Below are 13,707 nucleotides of genomic sequence, written 5' to 3' on the forward strand. Positions count from 1 at the left end.
GGGAAAAGGAGGGGAAAGGCGACGGAGGGGAGGAGAAGGGAGGGGAGGGGGGCTGCCCGCGGGGGGTTGGGTCATTGTCTTTTAGAATTTGGGAGCCTTTGAAAAGCCGTGGGCCCTCCCACCGCTATTGTGCTGGGGAAGATGTAGCTGCCTCTTCCCCGAGCCACCCCTTTGCCTCCGGACTTCTCTGGGGCCAGCAGCCGCCCAAGCAAGGGCCTGGGGCCGCGGGCTCAGCCGACTACCATGGGCTCTGTGTCAAACCAGCAGTTCGCAGGTTCGACCTCGGGACTTACTAGGGACACCTTAGGCGACAGGGGCGCCCCGAAGCCACATGAAAGAGAGGTGGTGAAGTGTCCCCCAGGCTAGCCCAAGGACTCCAAGTCTGTGCGGCCTCCTGCTTCTGGGGGCCATCTCTGGAGCCAGGAACCCTGGTGTCCCAGTGGCGAGCAAGCTGAAGGTCCGGGGGCGGGGGGAGAGAAGAGGAGGGGCCTGTCTGGCCGCATGTCCCCGGGCAACGTGTTGTGGAAAGAAAAGCAAAACTTTCGGGGCACCGCTGGCCTCAGTTTAAGCTGGGGGAGCGCGGGAGGCGGCCGGGACAGGTATTTTCTCGCCGGCTGCTCGGTAGCTGCAGCCTCCTGGTTGTCCAGCCTCGGGCTGGACCCTCGGGTCTCCTTGCCGGCTCTCTGATGGGGGTCCTCCAATTCCGTGGCCCCCCAGCTGAGCGCCTTCCCAATCTCCAGGTGGCTGCGCTAAGGCGCCGGAGGAGGCGCCGGAGGAGGCGCCGGAGGACGCGGCCCGCGCGGCGGAGGAGCCGCAGCTGCTGCACGGTGCCGGCATCTGTAAGTGGTTCAACGTGCGCATGGGGTTCGGCTTCCTGTCCATGACCGCCCGCGCAGGGGTCGCGCTCGACCCCCCGGTGGATGTCTTTGTGCACCAGGTGAGAGCGATTTTGGTAACTTTGCCGCAGGAACGGGATGTTGGCGCGCGTATCCGAGGGTGGGCGGACGGACTCGGCTGTTGGGATTGAGGGGAGATCCAGGGCCCTCATTGTGCGTTCCCGTCTTTGCCGAGGAACCCCAGTTCTGAGTCCCTATTAACTCCAACGGGAAGAGAGCGGGGAAAGAGCCGATGATTAACACCCCCACCCCCTTCCGGGAACCCCTCTGGTTTACCACGTGTCTGTTACCTCTTTCCCCTGGGCAGGGGGCAGGGGGCAGGGAGGTGATCCCATGTGGCAGAACTAAGGTTGTATTGTGCTTGCCAGTGGGGGGAGGGCGAGCGGGCCGGCCAGGGAAGCACATGCCCGGTCAGAGCAGATCCCTGAGCGCCCGCGCGTTTCAGTATCTTGTGAATGCATCTCCCGGCCTGGAGGAAGGGAGGGAAACGGCTTCGGGACCCAACGGCGGAAAGCCGAGAAGTCTGCCGGGTCCTCTCACCCAGGCGGTCACCAGGCCCTGGGGTTCTGGGTGGGTTTGGTAGATCCTTGAAGGATCTATTTGGGGGGCTTGGAAGTTCCGCAAGAGCACAGTGTCAGGCACATGGATCACTAGCGGGGATCTTACTGTCTTATTTCCTATTAGGAAAGAAAAGGCAGCGGGCCCGGTCTTCGACTCCTGAGCCAGCCGGGGAGGGAGTTAGGTCGCAACCCCAAGTTCTCAGTTAAAGCAAGGCAGCACAGGGGCGGGGGGTGGGGGGGTGAAATTCAGTGTCGCAGGGCAGGGGGTGGAGGAAGGCTAGCCTCAGGACCTGTTCTCCTCAGCTTGGCATTTATGGCCCTAGACAGCCATTGATTGCTGTCCTAACATTCCCAGCCTCAAACAAGGAACCAGAGACTTCGTCTTCCCTCCTCCCTGGCCTCCCCTTCCTGAGTATCTTGGAAGCCTCGCATAACCACTATGTAGAGGAAGTTGTTGCTTGCGCTCCCTCCATTTTTGTAGGTTTGGGGCTGGACCTGAGAAGAAATTGCTAATCTCAGACCCAGAAGGTTGACACCCAGGCCGGGCATGGAGGGGTTACTTTGGGGAGGTTGGCTTTAGGAGCAGTGGGGGAGGGGAAAGGAGGATGTGGGGATTAAGGGTTGGAGCCTGAGGGATGGTATTCTGGAGGGGGAGGGGTGGAGAGGGAGATGCTGGGTAGACTGTTTGGAGGGAAACAGCGGGGAAGTCCCCACATGGCCCTCAGTGAGGACGCGGAATGGGGAAACATGGGAGAGAGAGGCGCAAGGAGATGGGGACCCACCAGTTAACGCTGGGATCACCGGGCTCCTAGAACATCTGCCAGAAGGGTCAACTGCAGAATGCTTGGCTGCCCCCTGGCTTCCCCTGCTTCGGCCACCCCCAGCTTTACCCCCTTCCCTTCCTACAACTAATTCTGGCTGGTGGCTAGCCCCACTTCCTGTCTCATTTACATATGTGAATGATAACCCACAGGAAGTAATTGTGGGGGAAAGAAGGGAATTGGCCTCTTTAGATGTATTAAATCACTTTATTACAGGAACCAGCTTTGAATGGCCTTCCTCAGCAGGGTGGCCAGCTCCCCATTTATCTGATCACAAAGAGATTAAAATCTCTCCCCGTCTGGAGACAACTGGACATCTTCCCCAACTTTGGAAAGCTTGGAATGAAAGAGTCAGACCCAACATTTTCTTGCCTCCCTTCCAAAGGCTGCCACATAGGGAAAGATGGAGGGGAAGGTAGTCCCTCTGAGCTTCTTTGGTGATATCCAACTCCCAAAGAAGGTTTTCCTGAGCAAATGGATCTGTGCCTCAGCCCACTTAACCTTTATAAAGGATCAAAAGCAGTTGGGAAATATGGGATGGCATAAAAGAAAATGGGGACTAGCCTTCAGATTTGGGGAGTGGAGCCCACACTATGCTGTTTCAGATGGGTTTGCTGGGAGATAACCTGGACTTGGGGTCTTGGGATGTCCAGGGACATTCCACAGTTGAATAAGTTATCAGGAGGAGTTGAGCTGGGATAAGGAATCAAGAATTGTCTCCCTAACACCCCCTGCTAACAGCCACAGAGGACAACGGTGGAAATTCCCTGAGCTTTATACCTGGTAGCTCTGTCTTCACACTGCTGGGGCTTAGGTTGATCGTGAAACCCTACCGTAACACTTAAACTAGTGATTCCAGTCCTGCACTTGAGAAATCTGAAATATCTCCCTGAGGAGCTAATGTAGAGGAATTAGGTGGATGCAGATCAATCCTCAGAAGTTTTCCCAGGGCAGGAGAGTGTTCCCAAATGGAGAGAAAGTAAGACATTTGTCTTTAACAGTGAAACTTCCCCTTTGGCTGCTGGTGGTGGGTACCTTGGACCTGGTGGTGTGGGTGGTGGGCAGGATAACTGTCCTAAGATAACATCTGCTAGGGGATGGGATCAAGGAGCCCCTTTCCTAAGGAAATGGGGGGAGGGGGGACACAATTAGACATTTCCAAAGTTGGGCCTATTTGGTTCCCAGCACACTAGTCACTGTTCTTAAGCTCCCTGTCCAACTCTCAGTGCCCAATAGGGGTGGATACGTGGGAAAGAAAACCTACCATTAGACTTTAAAAAAATAAGTTAACCCCATAAACCGAGAAGACTTCTGTACCAACCCTGGTACTCAGCCACAGGTTTTAAGCTAGAACTCTCTTGCTGTCCCCGAATTTGGGGGAAATTTAAGAATCATCATAATGGCAGCTAGCTCACCCTTAAATCCAGGTTTCTCAGTCTCTGCACTACTGACATATATCAAGCAGGATAACTTCTCATTCTGGGCATCCCTCAGTCGTGACAACCAAAAATGTCTCCAGACATTGCCAAATGCATCCCCCGCCCCCGGAGGCAAACTCACCCCCAGTTGAGAAACAGTTAATACATCAAAAGGTGGAGCAAGAAAGAGCTAACTACTGTCTCCTGGTTGCCTGAGAAGGACTAAGAATTCTCAACTCTCCATGGCCATTTTAAAAGTTTGGGCCATTTTAACAGAAACCTCCTGTTTCCTGTGGCTCAATTCCCAACCCCCCCAGATGTGCAAAAGTTGAAAATCAGGAAAAGGTCCACTGTTTTCTCCCACAGCTCTTAGGAACTCAAATCTGTTTAAAATAGCTTTCTGGTTAAAATGGTGTATTAGAATGCTTGGAGGCAAAAGAGCCCAAATTTGACCGAGGCACCAAGTTTGGGTTAAGAGAAGTTTTCCAGTACCAAGAAACTGCTGATGCCACGTGGCCTGCTTTCTCTGAAAAGGATGAGTGGGGGTGGTGAGAGCAACTTCAGTCCGGTCTAGATTAAGACTTGGGTTTGGGGGCAGGGAGAATGTAAAGGGATCTTTTCTACCCGGTTTATAACCTTACTAGTGCCTCTGATTACCCTCCTTATGTTTAGATACTGATGTACCTGTCTTAACTCTTCCTCTAACCTGAACTCTTTGAAAAGAGGGGCTAGTAGTCTGGTTAGTTTTCTAGTATGCACTTGGTGGGCTGAAGATTTGAGTATGAGGAACGAAGGGGCCCCTGAGAAATCAAGAGTGCACTCACAGTTGGGGGTCCTTGTCAGCAGGTCTTCCTCCAGACCAAAAGCTTGGAGACAGGGAGGGAATGTGAACTGATAGTTGCTGTCTTTCCAGACCAGGGCCTGAAGAGGGCTTGGCACTCAGTAAAAACACCATGAAAATTTGTGGAGTGATAGTGGATCACAGCTGATCCACTCCAGCTGATCACAGCTCCAGAGAGGATATGGAAGCCATGGGTTGAAGGGTCATTCATTAGTTATTTCTTTTCCATCTTAATAGGGAATTTTTAAAAGGTTATTATTTTATTTTTAATTAATTAATTAGGCCATGAAGCATGAGGGATCTTAGTTCCCTGACCAGGGATCGAATCCAAATTCCTTACAGTAGAAGTGAGGAGTCTTAAGCACTGGACCATCAGGAAAGGAAAGCGTTTTGTTTTCCTCCCAGTCCTCCAGAGTATCTTCCCTGGTGGCGTAGAGGATAAAGAGTCTGCCTGCAATGCGGGAGACCCAAGTTTGATCCCTGGGTCGAGAAGATCTCCTGGAGAAGGAAATGGCAACCCACTCCAGTATTCTTGCCTGGAGGATCCCCATGGACAGAGGAGCCTGGCGGGCTACACTCCATGGGGTCGAGAAGTCGGACGTGACTGAGCAACTTCATGTTCATTCACTCTAGAAAGGATTTTTTAAATGAGTGGATTTTTTCAGGAAGTTATAGAAAAGCATGTGAGTTAATTTGAGCATTATGAGATCTTGAGTCCTTCTGTTAGTGAAGAGACATACTTTCTAGAAGTGTTCCAAGTAAAGGCTGTGCCACCATCCAGAGCAAAGCTTGTGGTTAGTGGCACTACTTGCCATTAAGTGATTTTCTCCAGGGCAAGGTTGTTGCTGGAACATTCCTAATCCAACTATCAAAACTATCATACTCCCCAGCCTATGGGAATTCCTCGCTGGGGTTTTTTTTTTGTTTGAGAAATAGCCTGAGGCACACCACCCCTCCCTTCTTCCTGCAGGTAAGAATAGCAACTACTATCAGTGTTAAATCTGGAAGGTCAGAGGGGGTGAAGGAGGAGAAGAAAACTTTCCAGGGTAGTATGCAATTAGTATAGACTCAGCTTAGAGTTCTTTAGTTCAGACCGGTATAGAGAGTAAATGGCTTTTGTCAACAGAGCAGAACGACTGGGCTTCTGGTTAAAAACTCCAGGATCTTTTCTTCACTTCTTGAGTGGGTGAGTGGGAGTGGTGGGGAGGGAACAGCCCCATCTTTATCAGGACCTACCCTGGGTTGGATCCTCATCAGAGTTCAGTCCCCTTGTAACTCCATCTTCCTCAGGATCACAGAGAAGATGCCCGTCCCAAGGAGCTGGGAAGATCACTCTAGGTGAATTCTTAGGTGCAGAGTTGAGACCACTGTGCGGCTCCTTCCCCTCTTCTGCTCCAGTCTCCCTCCTACCTGGGTGCAGACAGGCTGATGAGCAGCACCACCTGGTGGAGAACTCCAGGCAGGAACAGGTGGTCCTGGCTATGTCAGAGCCAAAGGGACGTAAAGAGTGTATGCTGGCAGCCTTTGGTTCTGGGTAGATCTCTTTCCCCATTCTCTCTGACAAAATAAACTGCTTCTGATAGAACCCATTGGTTTCCTACCTCCTACCAAACCCTGCCTTTAGGAATGAGGCTTGGGTTGAACTGTGAGGACACCTCAGGACTAACTCATTAAAATTAAATTGCTTTTTACTTTTTCAGTGTGGCTCTTAGAAGGTTTTAAAATGTCTATGTGCCTTGCATTATATTGCAGAGCACTAAATACGAAGTCAGCTCAGGGCTTTCACACTATAAGTTTGGGCAGGGTGCTTAACCCCTCTGCCTCCATGAATTCAGCAGTTCAGTTCAGTTCAGTCACTCAGTCGTGTCCGACTCTTTGCGACCCCATGAATTGCAGCACACCAGGCTTCCCTGTCTATCACCAACTCCCGGAGTCCACTCAGACTCACGTCCATCGAGTCGGTGATGCCATCCAGCCATCTCATCCTCTGTTGTCCCCTTCTCCTCCTGCCCCCAATCCCTCCCAGCATCAGAGTCTTTTCCAATGAGTCAACTCTTGGCATGAGGTGGCCAAAGTACTGGAGTTTCAGCTTTAGCATCATTCCTTCCAGAGAAATCCCAGGGCTGATCTCCTTCAGAATGGACTGGTTGAATCTCCTTGCAGTCCAACGGACTCTCAAGAGTCTTCTCCAACACCACAGTTCAAAAGCATCAATTCTTCGGCGCTCAGCTTTCTTCACAGTCCAACTCTCACATCTATACATGACCACTGGAAAAACCATAGCCTTGTCTAGACGGACCTTTGTTGGCAGAGTAATGTCTCTGCTTTTCAATATGCTATCTAGGTTGGTCATAACTTTCCTTCCAAGGAGCAAGCGTCTTTTCATTTCAGGGCTACAGTCACCATCTGCAGTGATGTTGGAGCCCCCAAAAATAAAGTCTGACACTGTTTCCACTGTTTCCCCATCTATTTCCCATGAAGTGATAGGACCAGATGCCATGATCTTCATTTTCTGAATGTTGAGCTTTAAGTCAACTTTTTCACTCTCCTCTTTCACTTTCATCAAGAGGCTTTTTAGTTCCTCTTCACTTTCTGCCATAAGGGTGGTGTCATCTGCATATCTGAGGTTATTGATATTTCTCCCGGCAATCTTGATTCCAGCTTGTGTTTCTTCCAGTCCAGCGTTTCTCATGATGTACTCTGCATAGAAGTTAAATAAGCAGGGTGACAATATACAGCCTTGACATACTCCGTTTCCTATTTGGAACCAGTCTGTTGTTCCATGTCCAGTTCGAACTGTTGCTTCCTGACCTGCATATAGGTTTCTCAAGAGGCAGGTCAGGTGGTCTGGTATTCCCATCTCTTTCAGAATTTTCCACAGTTTATTGTGATCCACATAGTCAAAGGCTTTGGCATACTCAATAAAGCAGAAATAGATGTTTTTCTGGAACTTTCTTGCTTTTTCGATGGTCCAGCAGATGTTGGCAATTTGATTTCTGGTTCCTCTGCCTTTTCTAAAACCAGCTTGAACATCTGGAAGTTCACGGTTCACGTATTACTGAAGCCTGGCTTGGAGAATTTTGAGCATTACTTTACTAGCGTGTTAGATGAGTACAATTGTGCAGTAGTTTGAGCATTCTTTGGCATTGCCTTTCTTTGGAATTGGAATGAAAACTGACCTTTTCCAGTCCTGGCCACTGCTGAGTTTTCCAAATTTGCTGGCATATTGAGGGCAGCACTTTCACAGCATCATCTTTCAGGATTTGAAATAGCTCAACTGGAATGCCATCACCTCCACTAGCTTTGTTCGTAGTGATGATTTCTAAGGCCCACTTGACTTCACATTCCAGGATGTCTGGTGAGTGATCACACCATCGTGATTATCTGGGTCGTGAAGATCTTTTTTGTACAGTTCTTCCATGTATTCTTGCCACCTCTTCTTAATATCTTCTGCTTCTGTTAGGTCCATACCATTTCTGTCCTTTATCGAGCCCATCTTTGCATGAAATATTCCCTTGGTATCTGTAATTTTCTTGAAGAGCTCTCTAGTCTTTCCCATTCTGTTGTTTTCCTCTATTTCTTTCCATTGATCACTGAGGGAGGATTTCTTATCTCTTCTTGATATTCTTTGGCACTCTGCATTCAGATGCTTATATATTTTCTCCTTTGCTTTTCGCTTCTCTTCTTTTCACAGCTATTTGTAAGGCCTCCTCAGACAGCCGTTTTGCTTTTTTGCATTTCTTTTCCATGGGGATGGTCTTGATCCCTGTCTCCTGTGCAATGTCAGGAACCTCTGTCCATAGTTCATCAAGCACTCTATCTATCAGATCTAGTCCCTTAAATCTATTTCTCACTCCCACAGTATAATCATAAGGGATTTGATTTAGGTCATACCTGAATGGTCTAGTGGTTTTCCCTACTTTCTTTAATTTAAGTCTAAATTTGTCAATAAGGAGTTCATGATCTGAGCCACAGTCAGCTCCTCGTCTTGTTTTTGTTGACTGTATACAGCTGTATGAATTCAGCAGGGGGCATGATAAAAAGCTTGGTGTGTAGGTCACATGTGTTATAGCATATGACATGCTTAAAACTGCTTAGCCTATAGTAAGCAGCAGTAGATATTAGTCATTTTGGACAGTAGAGAACTTAGATTTCTTTCTGCAAATGTTTGTGCACTGCTAAGCACCTAGAATTGAGGGTATAGCCATACTCTAGGTAGTCTTGAGCCAGAATGGCCCTGGATATTGCAGAAAAACCAGAAACCCAAGCTTTGATCGATTATAGATAATTATAGAACCAGAGCTTATTTATCCAAATTTCACAGAGCTGTGAGTTTTTTAACTCTACATTCCCTGAGTGACCCCTAAGGTCCCTTCTCTCTGTGACTTACAGAGGCAGTGGTGAGGTACTGGGGGTGCAGAAGGCCTTAGTGCTGTTGCTGGCCCATCCTTCCCTGCCAGCCGAAAGAAAAATGCCTCTTATAGCTGTTTTCTATCTAATTAAATACCGTCTTCCCCTCTCCCCCACTGCAGGCTACCCACACTCCTACCTTGCACAGACAAGGGAAAAAGGGAGATGAGACAGTGGCAGCCCTCCCACCTATAATATAATTTATCTGAATAAAGAACCCTAATTGGTCCCCTGAGTAAAAAAAAAAAAAAAAAAAAACAAGGTTTGACTGGAGGCCCTGGAAGGGTGGGAGTGTAGGCCAGAAGGAAAGATGGCTGCAGGTGGTGGCTTTGGCTGGCCAGCAAGCTTGACTAGGGAAGAAAGGTGTCTGTGTCCATTGCTCTTACCGTGACCATAACCCCCTGCATGGAGGGGAAGGAAGGAACTGGTGAGTGTGGTAAATGTGTGATGAGGGGGGGTCAAGGGGGAATCTGCATCCTCTGGAACTCCAGGAATCTGACACCAGAACCAAGCAGTGTCAGCTCTTTGTTTCCCGGAGCAGGGCTCTATTGGGGGAGCTCAGGCCTTGCCCCTCCCCCGCCCAGGTCTTTTCTTTTTTGGAAGGGATGGAGAGCGGGGCGGGGCTCAGGCCCTGCTTTGTGTGTGGTTGGTGGGGTGGGGGGTGGTAGCAAGAATTTCAGGCTCCTTTCTGATGCAGACCCTGTGAGGCAGGCTCAGTGGGGCTGCACGCTGATTACCTATCTGATAAGAGAAGAATTCAAACTATGTGTTTTAGAAAGGCGTGGGGTAGGGGGGCCAAGGCAGCCACCCCTGGAGACCACCAGTCTAAATCTTGGCTGATTATGGTGAGGTGCCCACAGGGATTTTTTTTTTTTCCCCTTTATCTTTTCAAAGGAAAAGATGGTCTTAAGCTGACCTCAAATCCTCCAGTGACAGAGTAGGTCAACTAAGAGGACTAGTCGATGTCAAATGTCCCCATTTATATTATCCTCTGATTCTCACAGTAAGCCTTGAAAGGTGTAGATGTAGAAGATTGCAGTGCTCAGGAAACTGGAGCTCAGAGGGGATATTTTTCTGAGTTTCCACTGCTAGTTAGCGATAAAAACTAGGGTTAAAATGCTGGGTCTTTTGACACTTCTTTCTCACTGTTACCCTGCCCTCATCCAGTCTGAAAAGGTTGGTGATAATTGCCACTTGGGATTTATATGTGGCAGGCAATGTGTTAACTACTTTTCATGCATAAAACCTCACAGCACCACCATAAAATTAGTATTTGCTCCATTTTGTAGGCTAACACAGAAAGCGGGGATAGGCTGTAGGACTCTAAACCTTTGCTCTTAATCACTTATCTATCTGCTGAATCACAGAGAGAACTGGGAGTGTTCCACCCTAAGAGCCCACTAGGCAAATGGGAGAAGCTGAGTTTACCTGGGTCAGGAATGCTCTTGGTCTGGATCCTCCAGCATCTCCTGACTCACTGGCTTGTCCTAGCGCAATAAGAGACACGTCAGATTTAACATCAAATTCAGGGCGGTGGTTATGCAACTGGGAGGAGGAAAGAATTTTCACCTTTCTGAAATGTTTTAAGGTTCTGCTTTAACCCTCCACATTCAGATTGGGGGAAGGGAGTGAGTCATCACAACCCTGGCTGTTCTGTGAGAATAAGAAGGGAGAGGATACCAAACCTTTGGAATATTTCATTCATTGATATTTATTGAGCATATGTCCTGCCTGCCTAATCTTCATTAAAACTCTAGGTAAATAGCTACTGTTATCCCATTGTCTGAAAGATCTGAGACCCAGAGGTGTGTAACTCACCAAGATCAAACACAATGCCAGAAATTGGTAGAATCAGTATTTCATGAACCAGGATGTATCTGACACCTGAGCTTAGGCTCTTAATTACCTCAATGAAAGTTTTATCTTAAGCAGTACCATCCAAATTAAAAGAAAAATGCAAGTGACTGAGAAATTGGGGATCCCATCTGGCAAAAGAGCACGTTTCATCTAAGTCCCAGCTTGAAATAGCCACCTTGCCCCATCCCCACCAGCAACACCATAAAAGGCCTCAAGCCAGGACTAGGTACATGGTGATCCCTTTTGCTTCTGAACCACATTTTCAACAAGGACTACACCTTGTTGACATATTTGACATGTTCGTTGGATATTTTGGAAGATGTCTATAATGAAGTCTGTTTTGTGCAGGGTCTGGGAGAGGCTGTCATTCCGCTAATGTGTTATTGATGCAGAAAATGGCCAGGTGGAATGGGCTATCCAACCCAGAACTCTGGGTTCTTCTGACCCTGCTGTTTCCACTCAGCTGTTTGAATTACTCCTTCTTTTCTTTTTTCTTTTAAATTTTGGTTCAAACAAGCAGTGTTTCAGTGAGATCGTTCCACACAGTATTTGAAGTCTTTTTCTTCCTTTGAAAATTTGATTCTCTTTCCAAGTTATATAATTAAAACCTATCTCCTTGTTCATGAATTCATCCAAAATGTGCTAGGCATTATTTAGGTGTCAAAATGCAACAGTGAACAAAGCAAGGACTTTACATTCTTTTGAACGGCTTTATGGTATTTTTGTTGTCTGTTTTTGTTTCTTTTTGAACCAGTGAGATATTGAATATACGTACCGTGCTAGGTCCTCCTGTAAATTATTCTGTTCTGAGTCTTTCATAATGATGCATAGTAACTTTTTATAGTATTATCAATTTAGATATTTAATTCTTCCAAAATATTTTGCATACATATGATGTAAAGTATAAATTTCTGGCTTCATTTTCTAGTGGATAACTGGTTTGTTTCTCAATAGTACTATTTATGGAATTATTTTCCTCACCTGCTGATTTCTGCACTTATTCTTGGATCTTCCAGTAGATTTTCTCTTCTAATCCACTGATCTGTCTGCTTTGGGTCATACTATCTTTTCCCTTCAACTTTCAGTAACATTGTTTTGATAGAATTTCAAATTGGGGGAAAGGTTGGAAGAATAGTTTGAAAAACTCCCATATAAACTTTACCCAGATACATCAATTGTTAACATTTTGTCCTATTTGCTTTATTGTTTTCTTTTTTTCCTTGTACAGATTTCAAGCATCTTTACCTTTACAATATTTCAGCATTTTTCTTTTCCTAAAATATGGCTATTCTCTTAGGTAACTTCAGTACAATGATCAAAATTAGGGAACTTAACACATTTGCCTACATTCCATGTGCAAATTTTGTCAGTTCTAATATTTTCTCCTGTTCTAAGAGCCAATCAGAATCCTGTGTGGCACTGTCTTACTTCGTAGGGGTTTGTCTTTCATGACTGACATCTTTTAAGTGTATAGGCCTGTTCCTTTATATTTTACAATTTTACCTTGGTTGATTTCTTATAAATGCTATGTTTACCAATTTTTTTCTGCTGTTCTAGTTTATTGAGAACCTTCAATGAGAATAGCTGCAAAAAATGCTATGGCATCTGTTTACATAGTGATTGTTCCTAATGGAACATAGATTTCTTGTTCTTAATGGTGGTGACTCTTCCAATCACAGTGTCTTTACCAATAAAATGGAAACGTTGCACCCTTACTCTTCCAACCTTAGAGGAACACGTGTATGCAGGTTTTGATGTTTGGGGTGTAATAATGAAGACTAACATTAAATTCTACCATGCTTCTCTCCCCCAGAGTAAGCTGCACATGGAGGGCTTCCGGAGCCTGAAGGAGGGGGAGGCTGTGGAGTTCACCTTTAAGAAGTCCGCCAAGGGCCTGGAATCTATCCGAGTCACCGGCCCTGGTGGGGTGTTCTGTATTGGGAGTGAAAGGCGGCCCAAAGGGAAGAATGTGCAGAAACGCAGATCAAAGGGAGACAGGTATGGACTGGAAGGCAGCTTCTGTGGGTTGGTAGGGATGATGAGCACTCTTCCTTTCTTGGTTGGACCAGATGCTAAAGATAAAGTGAAGCCTGTGGCCCCTGGCAACATCTGGATGTGGGAGGCAAAGAGAGGGTGGTATGTATGGAGGGTACTTCATGACCTACTTTTCTACTTGATAAGTAATTAGGTTCTGGGAGCTCTAGCTTTGATTGCTAAATGGGGATTGTGATACTAACCTCACACGCTATTCTAGAACTAAAGAGACCATGGATGTGAAAGTGTATCTGTAGCTGTTGCTTCTTCACCTCATCTCCAAATGACTGGTTTCTTTCATGTTAGTTCTGTGCGCAAACAGATTCTGGCCCTTTAATTTCTTCTCTATTTTAATGAATGAGAGGTACTGATTTTAAGGGTATGGTAGTTCTCAGTTGAGGTCCAGGATTTCCATTCTTGGTATTTTCAATTTGTCATGAATCTCAAGCTGCCATCTAGATATTCCAGGCCTGGAAAAGACTCAGAGATATCTAGTCATATACCCCTTTTGTAACTGGGGAAATTGGTCTCCAGGAAGGGAAGTGGGTCCAAAGTAACAACTAAAACCAGAGCCCAGGGGTCCTCGCTCAGAGGAAATATTGTGGTCTCTTCTCACACCTTCCTCTCAACTTTACTATCTTGCTTGATGCTAGGTGCTACAACTGTGGAGGTCTAGACCATCATGCCAAGGAATGCAAACTGCCACCGCAGCCCAAGAAGTGCCATTTCTGCCAGAGCATCAGCCATATGGTAGCCTCGTGCCCACTGAAGGCCCAGCAAGCTCCCAGCTCCCAGGGAAAGCCAGCCTACTTTCGGGAGGAGGAAGAAGAGATCCATAGCTCTGCCATGCTCCCAGAGGCCCAGAATTGA

At 47.1% G+C, this 13,707-nt stretch overlaps 1 protein-coding gene across 1 annotated transcript; it reads left to right on the forward strand.

The window, feature by feature from the left end:
- On the forward strand, positions 244-13,707 carry LIN28A (lin-28 homolog A). Its single transcript, XM_018067111.1, has 4 exons — positions 244-274; positions 741-937; positions 12,617-12,801; positions 13,491-13,707. The coding sequence occupies exons 1-4, from the start codon at positions 244-246 to the stop codon at positions 13,705-13,707; spliced, it is 630 nt and encodes a 209-aa protein (XP_017922600.1).

This window comes from Capra hircus, chromosome 2, assembly GCF_001704415.2.
Source record: "Capra hircus breed San Clemente chromosome 2, ASM170441v1, whole genome shotgun sequence".
In the NCBI taxonomy this organism is placed as follows: Eukaryota; Metazoa; Chordata; class Mammalia; order Artiodactyla; family Bovidae; genus Capra; species Capra hircus.

Excerpts from the sequence above, each read along its gene's own strand:
- LIN28A (XM_018067111.1), top strand. The coding sequence starts at position 244 with ATGGGCTCTGTGTCAAACCAGCAGTTCGCAG. Across the intron at positions 275-740 it reads GTCAAACCAGCAGTTCGCAG|GTGGCTGCGCTAAGGCGCCG; the intron begins GTTCGACCTCGG and ends CCCAATCTCCAG. Across the intron at positions 938-12,616 it reads TGGATGTCTTTGTGCACCAG|AGTAAGCTGCACATGGAGGG; the intron begins GTGAGAGCGATT and ends TCTCTCCCCCAG.